At 43.9% G+C, this 20,802-nt stretch overlaps 1 protein-coding gene across 2 annotated transcripts in view; it reads right to left on the bottom strand.

Moving 5' to 3' along the window:
• Positions 1-19,780, bottom strand: part of si:dkey-91m11.5 (PH_BCR_vertebrate and RhoGAP_Bcr domain-containing protein) — a 40,358-nt gene extending 20,578 nt beyond the window's left edge. The window contains exons 1-2 of one of the 2 annotated variants that reach the window (XM_061037224.1): positions 17,942-19,780; positions 800-981 (exon numbers count right to left, since the gene is read on the bottom strand). In XM_061037224.1, coding sequence (XP_060893207.1) covers positions 800-981; positions 17,942-19,271 — 1,512 coding nt within the window. In that variant the 5' untranslated portion in view covers positions 19,272-19,780. The remainder of the gene's footprint in view (positions 1-799; positions 982-17,941) is intronic. The other variant, XM_061037222.1, reaches the window with a different exon arrangement.
• Positions 19,781-20,802: the final 1,022 nt, after the last annotated feature.

Below are 20,802 nucleotides of genomic sequence, written 5' to 3'. Positions count from 1 at the left end.
CAGTGCCAAGGAGGGCTTACATACAGCATACAAGCACAGCAGACATAGTGGGTGAGCAGATGTTCAGAAGAGACCCCACCCCCCCTCCCTCCCTCTCTGCTGTCTGTGGTATTCTTATCCTCTGATGTGAACACTTGAAGATCTTCAAAGCCTAAACTATGCTGGAGCGGGTTGGGGGGCCGCAGCTGTAAAAAAAAAAGATATAATGCCCGAGCCTGATATAAACATTCTCTGGGTTCCTGTGAGCTTTTATACTGACATGACAGTCAGCAGCAGGATGACCGATGACCTGTTTAGATTAATGACTCGTTGACTAGAAACTCATTTTTAATTCTTAAGACGCTCGGAGGCTCTGGTGACGGCCTCCTGGAATGTAAAACTCCTACACAGTTTAATCAAACCTGGACCGTCTGTTATCCCGCTACAACAACATGAGCTTGGAAGGGTCCTGCAGAGATGTAAAGCTGGTGTTTATTAAAGGAACATGGAGAAGTGGATTTTACAGAATATTTGGCCTTTAAAATATGACATCAATCATTTAAAATGATTCCTTTGATGAAAAAAGGAGGAAGATTGTCAGGACTTGAGAGAAGAAGAGGCAATGCCAGGCAGAAAAACAGAGACTTCTCAGTACAAAATGAGGCGCCACTGCTGCTGAAAGTGTTGGATGGTGTGAGGAGTGAGGACAGTGAAGGACAATGCAGTAGCCAGGAAGAGTGATAAAAGATGGAGCAGCAGCAGCAGCAGCACTGCCAAACTGAGAGAGAAGTGATGGTGGGAGCTGACCCAGTTCCATTACCGAGAGCGTGGACTCCAGAGAGCCTGAGGACTGGGTGTCTCGGCTGTGTCGGCTCTTGGAGCGGAGTCTTGGGGAGGACGATGGAGATCCTGTGAGGGACAGAGAGTCAGGGCCAGGCTGCTGCTCTTCTGACGGCTCCAGTTCAAAGCCATATGAAGAGGAGGTCTCGTTGTAGGGAGCCTCTGTGAGAAAAACAAGAGTGTATAAAGACAGAGAAACATCATGGGGAGTGAAACAAAACACAACTTCTTCTTCAGTTTGTACTCTAACATGTGCAACATGTTCCACATAAATAAATCATAAATCCAGTGTATCCTGTGTAAATGTGTCTCTGAGTCATGACTGTCTACAATGAGTGAGAAGCTCAAGTCCCACTGGCTGTGTTGTTGTCAGAGCTGTGTTTACATGGACGGGACGGCCGGCTCCTCCCCTTATCAATGACACCATTCTCATATCATTTTCTCTTTATTGTATATATCCGTTTGTTGCTTATTTCATGAACATTTTGTTGTGAAAGTGAAAGTCAGCTGAAAGTCTGGAGTGTGATCATCGGACAGCAGCCTGCTTACTCTGAGAAACACTAGTCTTAATATCAAACCTGTTTTGACCTGTCATAAACCTGTATCAAATCGTCCTCAGAGCTCGAGCCAGACAGCTGCAGATTGTGCCAGGCGGAGCAACACATGTGAACCGCTCTTTCAGCTGTTTTTCTTCAGCAGGTCTCTTTAGCTCTGTGGGTTTTCAGGATCAGAGATATCAAGAAACAACTGTCACCGAGGGAAATTCACTTTATGAGTCTTAAACTACAGACTGTAAATATTAATGGACGAAGCCTGACGTCAGCCATCTGTTCCTGCAGGGGGCTCCAGAGGCTCATCAGCAGCAGCCGCCATGTTGGAAATGCTGTCTCAGTCTAACTTTCAGTCAACCTAACAGCAGGTGTATGCCAGTGATGACAATTTGGTTTTTTGAACCAGGCTGTAAACATGTTTATTTAAAAACAGATTTTTTGCCTGTTGTGTGTATGTGACTTCCAGTGTTCCTGGAGCCAGCCTCTAGTGGACACTCGAGGAACTGCAGGATTCACTGTTCAGCACAGGAGGTTGCCGCTTGGTCTAAACATGGTCTCAGAGCCCAAAAGACCTGCAGAGTTCAAAGTTCAAAGAGCAGAGTTCTGGGGAAATGGATGACAAAGACTGAACTCTTCTTCTCTGTGTGTCGATTTCATTCATCTAATCATATTTATTTTCTCTGATGATGCTCCAAGCCAACAAATGAAATAAAAGCATAACAGTGAAACAGGCAGAAAAAAAAGACTACAAACATGTCAAACCAGTTTAACCCCTCGATGACGGTGAGCACATGCCTGAAACAAATGTCACAAGTCAGAAATACATGTTGTGCTCATCGTCCCTGTGATTCCAGACTTTTAACTCAACCTAAAGACGCCGATCAAAACACTCTGTGAGCTGAGATTACTGTCAGCCAGCCCCTGACTCACCAGCACTTATCATCGTAATTATCGTCATGATGTGGCGGCGGGCGGATGCAGTAATAAAGAAATGCAGACATGTCTATACAGATGATGAGTGAAGTATGTAAACACCTCTACTTGAAAGATTCCGGAAAACTCTGGGCCTGGATAAAGCCGAGTCACCCCGGAGAGGCGGGCTAACAGCGTGACCTCCATGGCGACTCAAACAAACAGACTGGGCCCAGCAGAGAGGCAGGGAGCTGTATCGAGTGCCTGGGAGCACAGGGGAAGTCCATGTGAAAGGCCACTCTGTGTTCCAGTGAGATTATAGATCTGCCCCCGACGCTGCATGAATAACACATCCTCTCTCAACAACTGCAAACTATCTCAGTCCAGAGGGAAACAAACAGCCAGCGCATGGACACACACACTGTACAGACGACGGGTGTGAAGGGGAAACATTTTCACATGCAGAGGGCGAGTTTGACCTCACTGCTGGTTTGAAACGTAGACAACACGATAGATCACAGGTGACGCAGCTCAGGAAGTGTCCAGGCAGGTCTGTCAGGAAAACCATCGGCCTCCGAGCGGAAACAGGCTTTCAGGACAAGGTCATCTTTTCCAAACAGCTCACTGGCCCTCTCCTCACACACACACACACACACACACACACACACACACACACACACACACACACACACACACACACACACACACACACACACACACACACACACACACACACACACACACACACACACACACACACACACACACACACACACACACACACACACACACACACACACACACACACACGTTTATCTATCATGGTCATGGATTTTTACTGGATCTTATAAACTATTACAACTCAGATCGCAGCCTATTTGTCAAAATCTGTCTTTGTCTGGAAACGGGTCTGGAGACTACTTTTTGCAGGTCTCGGTCTCGTCTCAGAAAGGAATGCATCGTACATTTGGCTGCTGGAGCTGGGGATCCTACACAAAGCAGCAACATTTCCTCCGTCTATGTTTTGGTCCATGATGGTAAAAGCCTCTTGAAGTTTTATCATGACATGCTGTGTCTTCTGTCCTGCAGGGGGGGCGGCTGTGGCTCAGTGGTAGAGTCGGTCATCTCTCGACCTGAAGGTCGGGGCTTCAGTGTCTTGTCCAAAGACACATCGGACATGTGGCTCCAGGAGCTGGTGTTGTCGTACTCGAAATCAAGACCTTTAAAGAGTCCGGTCTCGAGATCACTTTTTGAAGGTCTCGGTCTCAGACTGGATGGACTCAGGATTTTAAATCAAGAACGGTCAAAACCACCACTGAGAGGCTTGTTTTCCACACCATCACTGTGATTAAAAGGAAAATGTCTCTTTCTAATCTATCTAAAAATAAATAACTTCAATTAATTCATGATTTGATTTTTATCCCCCGTTACGGCCGCAACCTTCCCGGTGTTACGGTCTAAGTTAGTGACATGGCCCCTAAAAACTAGATGATTATTCAGTGATATTTAAGGCCTTGACTCGGTCTCGATCCCTAAATGTCTTGGTCTCGGAGCACTCTGGTATGTCTTGGTCTCGGTTAGTGTGGTCTATTTGACTAAACATGCTGTTTGTCTTGAGGTTTTCTTCCCCAAACGATGCTTGTTTGTCAGAGTAACCAGTTTTCATTCTGTTTGTCATTGTTGTGAAACTGTTTTTAAAAAGCCTGAACAAATAAACACAAACAGTGACTCCTCGTTTACAACCTCAGAGTACCTACAAAAGCAACGCGTTAGGTCACACCACATGACGGTCAGGAACATGGACAGATCCAAGCGACAACCTCCAGTGTTGAAAAATGAAGACAATGTGGATGTGCAATAAAAGTGCAGTTCCTTGAGTGTCCACTTGAAGCTGACTGCAGAAGCTTCCCATATAAAGTGGCTTCAGTCCTCAACACTTCACTTACAAGTTCAACTCCTGACCTCTACCCTTTAATGTACGTATACCCCACTCTCTATGTCCACACACTTCTCTTAAGAAGTCCTCATTACAGGAAAAAAGATTTTAAAGGAGCAGTATGTAACTCCGACCCCTAGTGGTTAAAATGGGTACTGCAGTCTAAATTCAGAACATTGTAGAGACCTGTCCCCCCCCTCCTCTCTAGAGTCGATGCTCACACAGGTCACCATGTGGTGGACACTGAAGCTTCAGTGTTTATCCAGCTCTGTATGGGTCTGTAAACCTTTCTGTGTTCTAACCTCTCTCCATGTTTCAAAAACATCTCCAATACTGATCCTAGTTTGAGCACGTTTCTGCTCGTGGAGCTTATCAGAAACATGCAGAGGCTTTTTAGGTCGAGTACAATCACTTCTATCTGAACCACTTCTCTTGACCAGCTTCCATCGCTGCAACACCTGTTGACCTGATAACTGCTCTCATATCTGGTAAACTGAGGGGCGTCCAAAACGGCCGTGTGGGGGTGTGTCTTAAAACCTCCTACCTTCTCTGGTCCAAACAAATCCAGAGCATTCAGGAGCAGAATCTAAAGTTAGAAGGAGGACATACTGGCTGCTGCATTGTTGTCAGAGAAGACAGCACTTCAACATAGTATGTTTCCTTAATGTCTGATCATATCGTAAGCTCACTCTATCATTTCACTCTCTACACATCTCACTGATTGGCATGTTGACTATAAACTAAAATTGAGTGTTGGAAACAGAACATGGCAGTGTGTTTCTCACATGTATCGTTATACTTCTCACAGCCTCACTGAGGGCACGACCTCGTGTCCTTATTGTAGCTCCAGCTTTGTAAGAGGATTAGACTTCTATTAAACGTTCAGTTTTTAAATCATAACGTGGTTTTTATTGACCAACACGTGTTCTATGATGTATTTTCGTTAAGCTTGATTCAGCTGATGTTAGCGGCCTTCTGTCTTTATCATATAGTTAGTCCTTGACTTATTCTATAACTCCTTTTAGGATTGATTGCTCTGCCCTAATGGGCGACGTAATTTAAAAAAAAGAAAGAGTCCAAAGGGACATTTAGTTTCCTCTTCTGATACAGCGTGTTGTTGTCGTGTAGAGAAGACCTCATGATTAATTCTGTGATAGTCCATCTCTGATGCTGTCTCAGCTGCACATCTGTCACTCTCTCTCTCTGCCTGGTTATCGTGGTTCATCCCAATGGATTAGGATTAGTGCTCGGGATGTGTCTTTGCCTAGTCATCAATAGGACAATGTATTAAACTAACAGTGATGATGTCATGAACATGGCGGTTGTTTACATGCTGTAGGTCAGGGTTAAAGGACCACGCTCTCACAGCATTTTGATGTACTCAGATGAAGCTGGACTTGACTAGTCAAAGCATTGACATTTTTGCACTTTTGCACTTTAAATTGCAATAGTGAACAATGTCATTGCATGTTGTATATTCTTCTTATATCTTGCATCACATGTCGAGGAGACAATCAGCTGTTTCACTGAAATAAGGAGCTGACTAATTGTTATGAAAACAGCCAAACATGAACACAATCAGAGTAACAGGAGTTTGGATCCAACTTTGTACTTCCCTTTACTTTATCGGTTAAATGTGCGTCTTTTTCATCCAGTAGATGTCGTCCTTGAGCTCCAGCATTAAAACAAAACAAACTGTTGTTAGGCCACACCTCCTCCATACTGAAGTCTCCTCCAGAGACACACCTCCAACCCCTCTCCACTCGAGTTTTCATGGAGGAGTTAAGCACAAGTGGTGGACAAAATCATCCTTAGCTCGAGCTGCAATCTCCTGTGTCCTGTATTGTTGTGTTAGCATGCTAATGTTAGCTCGTAGCTTCACGCTGCATGTAAACTGACACAGAATGAGCGTGATCTAAAAACTCTTACTAACATCCAAATAATCAGTGAGTATGTTCTTCTTCTTCTCTCTAGTCCTTGACTAAAACAGCTTTTATACACAAGGGGAGGAGCCGGCCGTCTCGTCCATGTAAACACAGCTCTGACAACAACACAGCCAGTGGGACTCGAGCTTCTCACTCATTGTAGACAGTCATGACTCAGAGACACATTTACACAGGAGAGACTTTATGATTTATTTATGTGTAACATGTCGCAAATTCTTCTTTAAAATCAGCACAGATTAAATATCAGTTCTCTCTGATTGATGGGAGGAGTTAACACAGCACTTTACCAAACTACAAAGCAAAGAGCAAAGAGGACGATTGATTCATCTCAGCAGAGCTGGAGCCAGAATAGTAGCATCCATAATCTAACGTTTCAGCACCGGGAAAAGGCAGAGTGCTGCCGAGGACAGCGCATCGACTGATCAGTGTGTTTTCATAGCTCAAGGGCGACACACTGCCGCTTCCAACGCTCCGGAAAGAGAGAGAATCATAGCCCACTTATTGCTCCCCGCTGTGAACATATTGACCGTCCACACAAAGATCAGTCAGCTGATGGAGAGAATTTAGATCGCAAGCTCCTGAAAATAAAACCCTCACAGCAAATGGCTTCATCGATCCAGCTCAGAAAAGTTGGAAATTAGGTTTTCAGCGTCTATAATTAAACACGGAGCGGAAAATGACACGACGAGCGACGGCCTCTCTGACGCCTCTCTAATGATCATATAGATTTGGAGAGAAGGTTGCACCTTTTGGAAGGAGAACAGCAGGAAAACACCAAATGTGAGATGTTGTTAAAAGCTGAGCGCCGCTTTGAGGCTCCAGCAGATGGATTCTCCTCCAGACGGCACGGTCACCGGGGAAACAGCGGAGGCGGGAAGAGCACATAGACGGATGATTGACTCGCATGGTGACTCTGAGCACGGAGACATTTTTAATGTTTAATAGTCCTCATCTCATCTGTCCGCTCTCGTTTAAACATCCTGATAGATTTATCTCTAACGGACTTCACAAAAACTCTTTTAGTGACATTTATCTAAAAACAGAAAAAGCCGCCTTAGTGTTTGTCTCTGTAACCACCACAGAGTCAGAGTTAAAGGCATCTGTAAATAACTGTACATACACCTTTAGTCTTTTAAAGACAATCTCTTTAAATCTTAATATCTTTATTTTATATTTCTGTAGTCATATTTCTTATAAGTCATCTGTAGTCATCTGTAAATATTTTAAAAAGCTAAATGAAATTATTATTATTGTTATTATTATTATTTATTTATTTTCTTTCTTTTTATATTTAAAAAAAACATAAACATGCACAGCTCTGTTAGTTAAATATTTAATCTTTGGTATTCTTTAATTGTACGTAATTTTGTGTTCTATTTTGACTTAAGCTTTAGCAATGTTAACGTATGTTTTCCATGCTAATTTGAATTGTATTTAATTGAAGTGTTAAAGGGACTTTCAAGAAAAGTTTCTGATGAAAAGAGACGGATATATAAAAAAAGCAACTTTTAAAGGACTGGTCAAAATAAAGACAGCTGGTGAATCTTGACGAGCATGTTGTGTCTGTCGCCCTCTAAAGCTGGTCACACTCTCAGGCTGTGATCAATAATAGATATGGAAATATCTCTCCATGTGCTCCTTGTACACTTTGTATCTATGCAGATGTTACAGAATCGATGTGGCTGCAGAGCTGTGATGACAGATGACAGTTAGCAACAACACCATGACCATCGCTCTGGGAAGTCAAATATTTGAATGTATTTCTAGGATCTCTGAGGACCTGAGTTAAAGTGTTTTAACCCTCCTACAACCCTAGGATTTGTGTTACACCTTTCGCCCTACCACGCAAAAAAATGCTCCAATAAAGACTGCCATAGAAAAATGATCTATTAATGTATAATTCCAATTTTTTTTCAATGGTTACTATTATTAACTTCAGTCCTAACCATACATAGCAAATATTCATTGTGTTGCAATCATCCAATCCACTAAAAGACACCAAACAAGAGTCAACAGCAGAATACGCTGTTTGGCATTGGCAGAGAAGATTTGGCACATTTTTCATAGGCGCAACCCACATACTCAGCTCTGCTGCTCATCCCACAAATGCATATTCCTTACAAATGTGGCACCATTTAAAAGGGAAATAAACAGGCTTTCCAATGGTATAAGATTGATTGCCAAGAAGCATTTTTACAACAAAGAAATAATCTGCCAAACACAAATTTCCTTACATTTTGTGTAACGTTTATAATTAACACCTTTGGCCCTGTTTCCTTGTAATATCACCTGTGTAAACAAAGGCATACTAGCAGGCTTTTGTTTTGGTTACTATGTCGGTAAAACAGTAAAAACTAAAAAAGTTCCAGTCCCTCACTATCATGGATCCATGAAAAAATTAATAATAAATTAATTTCATACCACAATGGCAGTGTATTCAAAAAATGTAATTTCAATGGGAGTCAATGGCACAAAACAATGACGGACTAAAGGTGTGATTATTTTTTTTAACATAGTGTATTAAAGAGTTGAGAAATACATATTCATGAAATGTTCAAATTCACCCCAAAATACATACCTGTGGCAAAATGTATGCCATATGCATCAACACAGTCAAAATTATCTACAAAAAAAGAAAGTGTATTCCTAGATAATGACTAACTTCATTCAAGAATGATCTTTAATGTGTTCGGCTTCAGGTGTCTGTTAATGTCCACATGGTTGCCGTGCGGTTGCTAGGCAGATTATGTCTAAGCCATGCACATCAGGTGAGTGAGACATTATCACTAATATTTAATTTGATTCAGACATGCAAATAAATTTTTGATTACACCTGGAGGTCATGGCATGTCTGATTGAGTTGTGTTCATCTTCAGCTGATAATACGCAACGTCAGCAGTTACTGTTCTCTAAAAAACACTACCAGAAGGCTACAGCGCTAAAGACCCGCCGGGCTCCAGAATCACTCATGAGCAATAAAAATAAGTCAGATACTAACTCTGTTACTGTTCCATATAATAGATGCTGTGATGTCCTTCTTTGTGTGCAGCCAGTGTTCTGCATGTGCACCTTTGTCTGTTTATTTTTAAACGTCTGGAACTATTATCGCTCTTTGATTCTCGGGGTTACGCGGCTCATTACAAGCAGTCGTCTGACCACCCTGAGCTATTTCAACATATGCTGATTAGTAGGTGTGTCGGGCAGAGCGGGCCCACTTCTGACCGACACTGGCTCGAGTGGTGGAGGGCCTCACTGCCTCCACGGGCCCCCAGGGTTTAAAGAGCCTCTCCCTGCAGACGGCCTGAGCATCCAAACCTTTGCCCCTAACAGACCCTCACTCAGTGTACGAGGTAAAGGGACGCTCCTCCATTTAACTTGTCAAAGTCAATTGAGCATGAATGTAGTTAGAATCAAACTACCAGCATAATAAACCTTCCACACCAGAGGGCTCAACAAACCCACAGACAAAAAAAATGTTGTTATTTGCACACCACAGCCTGTAATGTAAAGCTGTGTAATGTGTTCTGTTGCTCCAGAGAGGTTTTATCAAGTCTGAGAAAATTACTCATCGTGTGAGTAATCTTTATGAAATTGAGATGGACTATACTTTTTTTTTTTTGCCCTTCTGTTGTCTCGCCTCAGGAATGGTAACGTCAGTCTGTTGGTGGATCTGATAATCCACCACCCTTGATCAAAGAGAGACGTCTGTCCTCAGGTATTACCATCGTGAGGTTTTTAACACAGATTCTTGTTCCCCAGAGATTAAATCCTACTAAAGGTTGGGATCCTTGATATTCCAGGAGCAAAATAAGGTTGACTAGATTTTTTGGGGGGCTTTAGATAGGACAGTTGGAAGTTGGGGGGAAAATAGTAGGAGATGACCAATCGGCAATGCCCAGTGTTGAAAAATGAAGCCAATGGTAAAGTGTAAAATCCTGCAGTTCCTCGAGTGTCCACTAGAGGCTGGTTGCAGAAGCACAGGAAGTCACATACACACCCATTCTAAAAAGTCTGTTTTTACAGCAGAGATTAACATGTTTACAGCCTGGTTCAAAAAACCAAATAGGTGTGATTAGCTCATGTCTCGATCAACACACACTGTACGGGGGGTGAATGTTTTGATGACTCATCAGTTTTGATTTGATGAAGGATAAGAGTTATTCACAATAAGGCGTGTAGCTGACCTGATTGACAGGTGGGCGTGGTGTAACGGTTTGTCAGGAGGTTTAAAACCCGTCTCAGCTCCAGCTCTCAGCCTGTCGTTAGTTTGACTGAAAGTTAGACTGAGACAGCATTTCCAGCATGGAAACCGCCATCGATGGGACTCCAGCGCCCCCTGCAGGAAACTTTCCCGCAATGAGTCGGGTTGAGCCGATGTGAAAACACAGACGGAAATGTTCATGGTAAATGTACTATAAGCGAGTGGGAGGGGTTAATAACTTCGTCCTCCAACCAGAACACAACAGGTGCGATCTCTGTACAGGTAATGACACTGCTTCATTGTGTTTCAGTCTGCCAGTACAATTTTCTCTACTCTTATGTTGATACCGTGAATCTATGCAACTAGCATAGATACAAAGACTAAAAATGTCATCTCAGCGTCAGACTCTGTCTCCCATTGTGAGGTTCAAGTGCAAACAATCAAAACAAGCAGAGTGCATGTGTCAAAACAGCTTAAGAGAACTCACTAAGAAGCTTTAGGACAACAAGCTTTTTTTAGATTTATTTTTGGGCTTTTAATGCCTTTATAACAGAGACAGGAGGGTGGATAGCATCGGAAAGAGGGGAGAGAGGGAGAGAGAGAGGGAGAGAGAGAAAGAGAAAGAGAGAGGGATGCATTATGGGTAATGTCAGATCCAGGCTCATACGAGTCGGACACATAGGTCAGGAAGCCTCTTCTGCTTCAAATGGAAGTGCAGTTTTAAATCACTGAAATGACTCTTTAAGGCACTGGTTCCCAACCTGGGGTCTGGGCCCCTCTAGGGGGGGCGTCAGAGACCTTGGGGAGGGCCTGAGTCTTTGGCTGTGTCCGAAAACACCTACTACATAATCAAAATATACACACTGCATACCGCATGCTAACCCGACTGTTAGCATGCTGTAAGCAACATACCCGAGCCCTGTTCGATGAGCTAGCATCAAGCTAGTGCGACCGTCGGTCCATGAATATAATTCAGCAGTAAGCAAACGTCCATTACTAATACAGCTATGTAGTCATTTTAATATTATTTGAGCTCTGAGGTTGGATCGTCTGATAGCCACAGTGCATTGTGGGGCGGTTTAGTGCTACAAGTGTACTTCTGTTTCATATTTAAACAAATTCACTGTACTCATGATAACACCCTTACTGGATAGTTTAGAACAAGTGTGTGTATGATGCCACTGCTTTAATGTCATGGCAAGGTAAATAAAAGTGTTTACATTCAGTTGTTGTTAAAGAACTCTCTCCTACATGTAATTCACTCTGACTCGCCCTGCTGACTTCACAAGAGAACATTTTGAGTCTTAAACAAACTCCAGTGACCCAACAAGCTCCCACGCATCAGGGCTGTAGTATGAGAGCTGAACTCATACAACACTTAACATTACATTAGCTGTTTCCCCCCCACACCCCACAAGCAGCTGAGACATTCCATAAACACTCGGCCTGCCAGCCAGGAGCACAAGAGGGCCCTTTGAGAGGGACCCGGGAGGGGAGCTGAGACTGCAGGACCGGAGGGGCTGAGGCCGAGCACGAGGGAGGATCACTGAGCCGGGGAGGCCCAACAGGCTCATAAGCATGCCAAACATTTTTCTTCTGTTAAGATTTTCTATGGAAACATTAGTTTGAGTCGGAGTAGAGGAAAATGTACGGCGAGAGGTTTTGCATCGTTTTGGAATCAATGTTGAAGTCCAGTTTTCTAACACACAGGAATAAAAAGGCCATTCATAATTTTACTAGGAGAGCAGCTGGACATGCCTGGCCTGGCACTGATGGCCTGCCAGCTTCTGACCACTTTACCCAGTGAGTACACTGCACAGAGGAACAGGTGTCTTACTTAAACACACCTACACACACACACACACACTCAGGGGCCAACCTCGCTGCCCATAAAAGCTGCCAGCACTTCCTCCTGCAGGCCAACATTTAGTCCAGGAAAAGGGAGAGGCGAAATTCTTTCACTTCCTAAAACCACCAAAACCTGAGATGTTGATATGCAGGTACAACGATCCGTCTGTCTGGGCCTCCTCCAGGGACCTGAAATATTCACGAGTCTGCAATTAACTGTGGACGAACACCGGTGTGACTCCTGCTGAGGCAGCAAGGACGGCCGACCTCTGCACTGAGGTGCACATTCAGACGCACTTCATCACCTTTCAGACAAACCCGTTTTTATTAACATGACATCCACATGTCAGAAACGTCCTGACTGCTCATCCTGCTTCATTCAGGGGGAAATACAATAAAACAAGACGTGATGATTAATCTAATGCTGCGGTTTATTATTTCCCTTTTGGCAGACGTCTTCATCGTTACCATCTTACAGTGATACATTAAGCATGAGACAGTCGACACACTCAGACCCGAGCCACACAGACATCTGTGGCCACGGGCATGTCAGTGTCCTGATGATAATTAATTATGGCAAAATAGAGCCATAAGAGAGTTGGCCTCCTTAAAGGCTCAGGGCTAATCATCCACTCTATTCACAGCCAGGTTTGACAATTGGCCTAGATAACCAGAAACCAGAAACCAGGAGGCAACACTTATTCTTCTATTCATAGAAAAAAAAAAAGTCCCCCGAGATGTGTCGCTTTGAGAGCGGCCGGTTCAGTCTGATTTCCCCGCCCATGCAGCCGATGGTGTCAGGACAGTTATGGGTTTGTTTGTGTCTGTAAAGTCAGTCACATTGCCGACATGTCAGACACTAAAACAGTCTGTGTCTGCTGAGACATTCACATTTTCCAACATACACCAAACCTCAGTGAGTCCAGAGAGCCTCCCATCGCCATGGGAGACGTTACCAAGCTTTGTCCACCCGCTCAGCTAACTAGAGCACAAAGCGTCTTCACATCGCTGAGATTAAGTCAGATTTATTAGGCAGATTTAATAGATTTCACTAAATGCCCGAGTGCTTTATGCTTTACAACCAACAGAAGAAAACACTTTCCCAACTGCACCCAAAAAACTTCACTCCCCACCACAACAAAGAGCGGTTTATTGCAGGAACTCGCCTCAAAGCGGCTCCGTGCCCGAGGAGGAGGCCTAATCCAGCAACGTGCACAATGACGTCATTACAACACATCAGGAATAAATCCAGACTTCAGCTAATCCAACAAAGCAAAGGTCCACATGGAGCAGCTGGGTCTTTATGTCAACAACAAGTGTCCTCTGGACCGGGCTGCACCTCCAGCTCCTCAGAGAGTACACAGGGGGGGCTCATCCAGAGGGGCTCATCCAGAGGGGCTCATCTGGAGGGGCTCATCTGGAGGGGCTCATCTGGAGGGGCTCATCTAGAGGGGCTCATCTGGAGGGGCTCATCTGGAGGGGCTCATCCAGAGGGGCTCACCCAGAGAGGCACATCTAGAGGGGCTCACCCAGAGGGGCACATCTAGAGGGGTTCATCCGAAGGGGCTCGTCCAGAGGGGCTCGTCTAGAGGGGCTCATCCAGAGGGGCTCATCCAGAGGGGCACTGCACAGACTTCACGTGTGAACTAAGGGGGCGACTTCCAGCCAACGGGATGTTTTTATTAGCTGTAGAGGATCAAAACTCATTCTCGTCATTAGAGATGCACCGATCCACTTTTTATTAGTTCTGATCCGATTCCGATATTTATGTACAGATACCAACACTGACACAAAGATGTAGTAAAACTTGCATTTCTTATCTAAAGAGCAAAAAAATAATAAATAAAAATGCATAAAATTAAAAAGTATTCAAAATAAATGAGTCTGAACTTTGGGTTGGCTTCACACACAAACAGGAAGCAGAAACCGCTGTAAGGTATGGATGTAAAGATGAATTGTAAAATCGTGATAAATCGATTCAAAGGTGTGAAGATTCACAGCGGTACTCTGAAAAATGAATCTTAATAATATGGTGAGCGTCAGCAGCTGTAGAGCAAGATTTACAAATTAGGACGCAGCATCGTCTTTTAAATCAGAGGTGTGGAAGCATTTTGTCTTCCCCGAGACATAAAGTTAAAGAGATGAGAAGATAACAGACGAGACAAAAACTGTGTGCAGATATTACAAGAAGACAGAGAACTACACAGATAACACAACCAACATGATGCAGCATTTAATCCACACCACAATGAGAAGCTCCAATCACCTCCCCTTGTTGAGAGGAAACAAACATTAAAAGGCCAAACCACACTCACAAGTGGGTTAGCAGCAGTGTTGGGCAAGTTACTTTAAAAAAGTAATTAGTTACAGTTACTAGTTACTTCTCCCAAAAAGTAACTAAAGTAGTTACTGAGTAACAAATTATAAAAGTAACTAGTTACTTTGGAAAGTAACTATTGCGTTACTTTCAAGTACATTTTTAAATGCTCAAATGTGTCAAAGAATTTGGACCCCACCTCCACCCCTCTTTAACAGAACTTAAAATACATGTTCAATTATTTATGATAAATCTGAATATTACAATGAAATGGACACTTAATACAATCAATAATTAACAGAAACAGTGTACACAAATCTAAACTATTTTAATGTTGCTGTGGGACAAAGTGAGACTAGCCTCCAATCAAATGTCATGAATTATTGTAGATATTATAATTACTATGTTTATATAGTGGAGCCGTAAAAATGACATAATAGATGTTTTGTCTGCTGTGGTAGACAAATATTCTAATTTCTCAAATGTCTGTTTGAGCTCGACATTCATTTGAGCATGTTGGGCGTCTATATAGTTCGTGAACGTCTTTTTACATGGCAGGCCAACCCCTGCTCTGACCGCTATTTTGGCAACTAGTGCTCTGAATGACTCCGACTCAACCATCGATAATGGCAGCATATCCTCCACAACATACCTGGCTACCAGTTTGTTTAGCTCAGCCTGAGACAAAACGTGTGGTGGTGGTGGTGGGGCCGACTATGCATGCTTTCGAATTTGTGTAAACAACACCCGCCCAACTCTACCTCTGATTGGCTCACCATGAAGTTTTACTCTACCTCAGCCAATCGTCATCATTTATGCGATTGTCTCGTGTCCGCACTCACCAAAGAGGAAGAACAGTAAGAAATATCTTTGCTGCTCGGCTTAGAGATCTAGTTGGTCTGATGAAGAACAGCTTCAGTCATAGTAACGCGCCGCATTTTTTGGCAGTAACGGTAACGGCGTTATAATGATGGGAAGAGTAATCAATTAGATTACTCGTTACTGAAAAAAGTAACGCCGTTAGTAACGCCGTTATTTATAACGCCGTTATTCCCATCACTGGTTAGCAGCCCCTAAAGGAATCTCTATCAGTCATAATTTGTCTCATTTTGTGAAATAAATCGTATCGTGAGTTGAGTGAATCGTTACATCCCTACTGTAAGGTTTAAAATGAATCTTTCAAACTGCAGTGTAAGAATTGTACTTTTGATCATTTAGAAGGAGCTGATCCATCTCTCCTGAACGTCGTCATGGAGACGTGCACAATGGATCGGCACCGTCAGTCCGATATGTAAATAAGGTCAATATCAGACCCCCATGCCGATATGAGATTAGATCGGTCCCGCACTCTACTTGTCATAAAAAAGATCACTTATTGGATCTTTCATCCATATCTGAAAGGGCCTCGTCGTCATGACAACGTAACCACTGCTGGATTTGAGTTGAAGCATTTTAGTAAGGACCTTAATTTGATCAAAAAGAGTTCAGATGATGGAGGCAATGGAATGGTAAAAATGTGGGCATTTCCCCCAAACAAAGACGATAGTGGTTGGGTTGCATTGTGGGAAATGTAGGAGCCCATGTGAAGACAAACTAAAAGAGTCAGAAAGTCCCTCGCTCCATCTGTTATTTTTCCTTCAGTCCATCTCGTGTCCCCTGAACAACAATAAGTCACTTCTTCTGTCCCACAGCTTCTGACTCTGTGTCAGTGAAATCTGCTCTGAGTTTATTTGTCTGCTCAGCTAAAAACAAGAAGGCCCTGTGACTGTGAGTGGCATTATTTTGACGGGACGGGGGTAACAAATGGTCAAAGGGGTTTGAAAGCCTTCAGTCATGCGAGCAGCGTGCTGGTTATATCATGGATGATCTGCTTGTTTATCACATGCTTTGTGTCAGAGAGCTTTGGACTGGATCATCTTATATAACAACACACTATTCTGCTCATCTGCTTAATCTGACCCACGCTGGATAACACACTCTCTGTCAGGGGGCAGAAACTGACATTTTTGTGTCCAGCTCCAATCCTAAAACACACTCAGGATCCTAAAGTCCTCTTTGGCGTGGAGCGGCGTCAATACGTGTCCTCGAGTGTCACAGAGTTTGACAAACAGAGGAACACTCAGCTTATCCCACTTAACATTGTTATATTGTGAACATGTCAATACTGGTGCTCAGTGAGTGACTCTCCTATTGTGTTCACACATAACAACAGGAAACACCGATGGCTTTGATTGGAAGCTGCATGACACACTTCGAGCCCCTCGATCCTTGTTTCTTTTCTTTTTGAGTGAGTTGTCAGGGCTTTCTCCTCCCCGCCTCCCACAACAAAGAGCCCTCCCTGAATGTATCACGCTAGACAAAACCCTTTAAGTTAATTACTCGGCAGCGAGGACTACAACACTGATGTGTGCTGACGCGAAAACACTCAGGGTGGACAGGGCCGAGCGACCGGGGAAGCCTGGGGGGCAGCCGCTGTCTCAGGCAGAGCATCTCTGAGCAAAGAGCAGAAAGAGGGTGAAAGAGGGTGAAAGAGAGCGAGAGAGAGGACCCGCGCACACAAAGGGTAAAGAAAACACAAGTGAAAGAAGTGGAAAGCACAGTGTTTACCATCCTGTAAATCCTGAGCGTTTCCCTGCAGATTTACTGAAACCTGCTCAGGCCTTATTGTGCAACAGCTGCTCACGCTTATCTGGAATGGCTTCACACATTGCCGACACACTCAGCATGTGAGGAGATCAAATTATAGTCTCATTAAAGACAAAAGATTAATTTCATCACACTGGCCTATTTTTCTTCTGGGACACTTTGCACCATAAAAGTCTCTGCACTGGCTACCCGTTTGTTTTAGAATTGATTTTAAGATGCTTTTAACTGAATCTCATTTTATAGTTTTATTACATTTTGAACCTCCTGTGTTTCCTCATGTAGAATAAATGATAGCGTTTCCTCATTACGTTTCTTATCTAGTTATTTAGACCTTAGTTTTTGGATTGTGGGATAGGGGTGGGGGAGGGACTCATGTTGTTGCTGTTTGATTAAATGTTGATGTAAAGCACTTTGTGATGCATTTGTTGTGTGAAAAGTGCTATACAAATAAAGTTTGATTGATTGATAATCAAGCCCTCGAGTTAACCTCCTGAAACCCACTAAAAAAAGTCACAGGATCACATTTAGAAGAGCAAAATAAACCAAAACATAAAAGGTGTGTGTTCAGTGTGTGAGGTCCTTATGAGGACTGCAGGTGCACATCAGTGACTCATAGTGGCTCAAAGCCCCCAGGGGGAGCACAGACAGTGATTAGAGGGGGGGGGGGGGGTTTATGTGTTTTTACACTAAATCATCTCTAATCATAGAACATCTCTGTGTTTTGATCCTGGAGGTGATGTGTGTGTTGTGCAGTGACTCTCTTACCCAGATCTCCTTGAACACTGTTGTCCTGAGACGTCCTGCTGGAGGTGGTGGAGTCCCCGTCACTGGGCCAGATCTGGCCCGTTTTACGAACCCCAACGATGGCGGCCTCTGAGACCGTCACCTGCTGCTTCAGGCGGCTCTGAGACAGGGAGGTAGGCGGGCTGCTGCTGCTGTCGAAGGACTGCTGGGAGGGCGAGCGGCTTTTGTTCTGGTACATGTGATAGGTGGTGGTGGGGCTGGGTGACACGTGGCTGGACTGACCCGAGGAGAAGTCCTCCTCGCTGGAGGTTAAGTTCTCGTTAGAGCTGCAGTCCGGCGTGTAGCCTCCACCCACGTCGTCGAAGCTGCCGGGGGAGTAGGAGCGCCTCGGCCAGGTGAGGTGAGCGTCCTCCTCGATGCTGTGGTCCTTAATGTGGATGACTCGAGTGTCCCCGTCGGCCATCATCCCCCCAACATACACACTGGTGTAAGGCTGGCATTGTCTTTGTGTGTCTTTGGCATTGTCTTTCAGGAAGTGAGGGTTGACCTCGCCGTCCTCACATGACCCATTGTGGCCGCAGTTCCTCTCGATGGATCTCCCTCTCTGAACAGATCTGCCGACGTTCCCCGCGGCGGCGGCGGACAGGTTCCCTGGGAGGGAGTGCGGGGATCTCCTCCGCTCCATCTGCATGGCCTGACACCCCAGGGTGCTGATCTTGTCCGACACCTCCCTGTTGTTGACTTTGACCAGTCCTCGCTCGTGGTGGTACTCCATGTTCACGTAGAACGGTTTCTCCTGGCTCCCCGGGACAGGCGGCCCTCGACAGTCGGCGGCCGTGTGAGTGTTGGCTCTCCTGATGCGCTCAAAGTTGTTCCTCAGAGCGGCCACAGAGCCCGGGCCCAGGGGGAAGTCTGGAAGCTCTGCCTCCTGACGTACAGGTGATGTCCCACCTCTCTGTTTAGCAGGGGATGAATCATCAACATCTCCATCTGGATGTGGTATACATCTGACTGACCTGCTCGTCCTTCTCTGCTCCTCCACTGGTGTCTCCTCTGTGGGCAACTTGTGGCCGTCCTGCCCACTGGACGGGTCTCCATCACTCATCTTGGGCGCCCTCTTAAACCCCCACCGCTGCCCGTCGTAAGACTTCCTCTCTTTGGCGAGCAGAGTCTGCAGGTAGATCATCCGAAAGCGCTCCTTGTTTACCTCCATCTCCAAGTGTCGGATGGACATTTTGCATTTGTCCAGCTCCTGCTCGATGTCCCCCGTTGAGTTCAGGTCCATGCTAGGGGGGGCGGACTCAGGAAACTGGGCTCTCCACGCCTCCACAAACCCCACCGGTTCAACCATTGTTGTGGATTCAGAGAAAACCAGTCAATCAACCAGCAAACACAAACATGCATATTTCCACAGCACTTAACTGTGAAGCTCCCATGGTGCTTTAAAACACAAGTGTTGTCCAGGAAAAGAAGTTTAGAGTATTATTACTCAGAAACCAAAGACAAGAAATCCTTCAGGAGCAACACCACTGGTCCAGTCTGTTTACTCCATAACCCCAAACACCGAGAGTTCCTCCTGATCCTCGTTGTTCTGGGTCCTGTGTTGAGCTCGTCTACTCTCTAGAGATCCTGTGTCTTCCTCTGTGTGTGCTGTCAGACTGACTCGCAGCTCTCTCTCTGCTGTTTTGGCTCTCCGTCAGCAGAAAGGGGATGGGCTACACGGATCTGATTTAGGGCTTACCCTCCGAAAACTGAAAAGAAGAAAAAAAAGTTTTTAATCAAAATGTTGTTTCCGATCCAAAACAGTTTCCAGGTAAAGCTGATTACGACAAGAGGATATTCGTATCCCGAGAAATGGCCAAAAAACGTCACAGCAAATTTATGCTTTTATGAGGGGGGGGGGCTGACGCTCTTTAAAGGCAAAGACACCTCTCACCGTGAAGTGAACGTCACAACTTTAGTCCAGAAAGGTGTTGTCTTCAGGTCCGCATGTGGAAGACGAAGTCGAAGGTGGTATATCCTTTCCAGGGGTCCTAAACGCACCATTAAAGAAAAGTCTCACCTGCCCCCCCCGCAGCTGTAATGTCTTTATTTCTGAAACAACACAGCTCTCTGTACACTACGGATCATCCTACCAAAGTTCATCGTGTTGAAACCTGATGCTGTACCTCGTGAGAACAGCGCCACCTGGCGGTTCAAAAGTTCAGAATTAGAATTGGAAAAACATTTTTACAAAAAATATTAATTTTAAACAACAGGAAAACAAACTAACATAATAAAATCAGGAGGGGTCTGCGAATTAGGAAGATGACAAATTCAAATGTGTTAATAAAGTGAAGTATTTATATATATTATATTTGTGAGGTTTAGATTTCAGTAGTGGATAAATATATTTTGAACTATAGAAAGAGAATCATTTGTTGAGCCATTTCATTTAATGTAAGTAATACTGAGCTAAAATTAGAATGACATTAATTAAGAATTCATTATTTGTTGGGAAATTAGACTTACTGAACATTTCTGTCTATTTTTGTTAGTTTTATAATTTCCCTATTTAAAAAAAAAAAATCAAACCAAAACGCAGTGACGTAAAAATAATCTGCAAAAAGATGTTCAAACGTTTCTCCCTCACAGCTACAAATAATAAGTCTATTAATTAAATGTGGGACTTATTAACATAATTTATTATTTTACAGGGATGTATGTGTATGTATTTACATTTTTTTTAAATTATTAATTTTCCACTTTTTTCTGTCCTTCATTAAAATGCTGAATTTTATTCTGATATATTCTAAATTTGGAGAATTTAAGTCTATTGCAGATATCCAATTTTGAAATTAATCCCAAAAAGTTTTTGTAAATTCACAATCATAAAATAACTG

Source organism: Labrus mixtus, chromosome 5 (genome assembly GCF_963584025.1).
Source record: "Labrus mixtus chromosome 5, fLabMix1.1, whole genome shotgun sequence".
Classification (NCBI taxonomy): Eukaryota; Metazoa; Chordata; class Actinopteri; order Labriformes; family Labridae; genus Labrus; species Labrus mixtus.
This window is presented reverse-complemented; position numbering and strand designations above follow the sequence as displayed.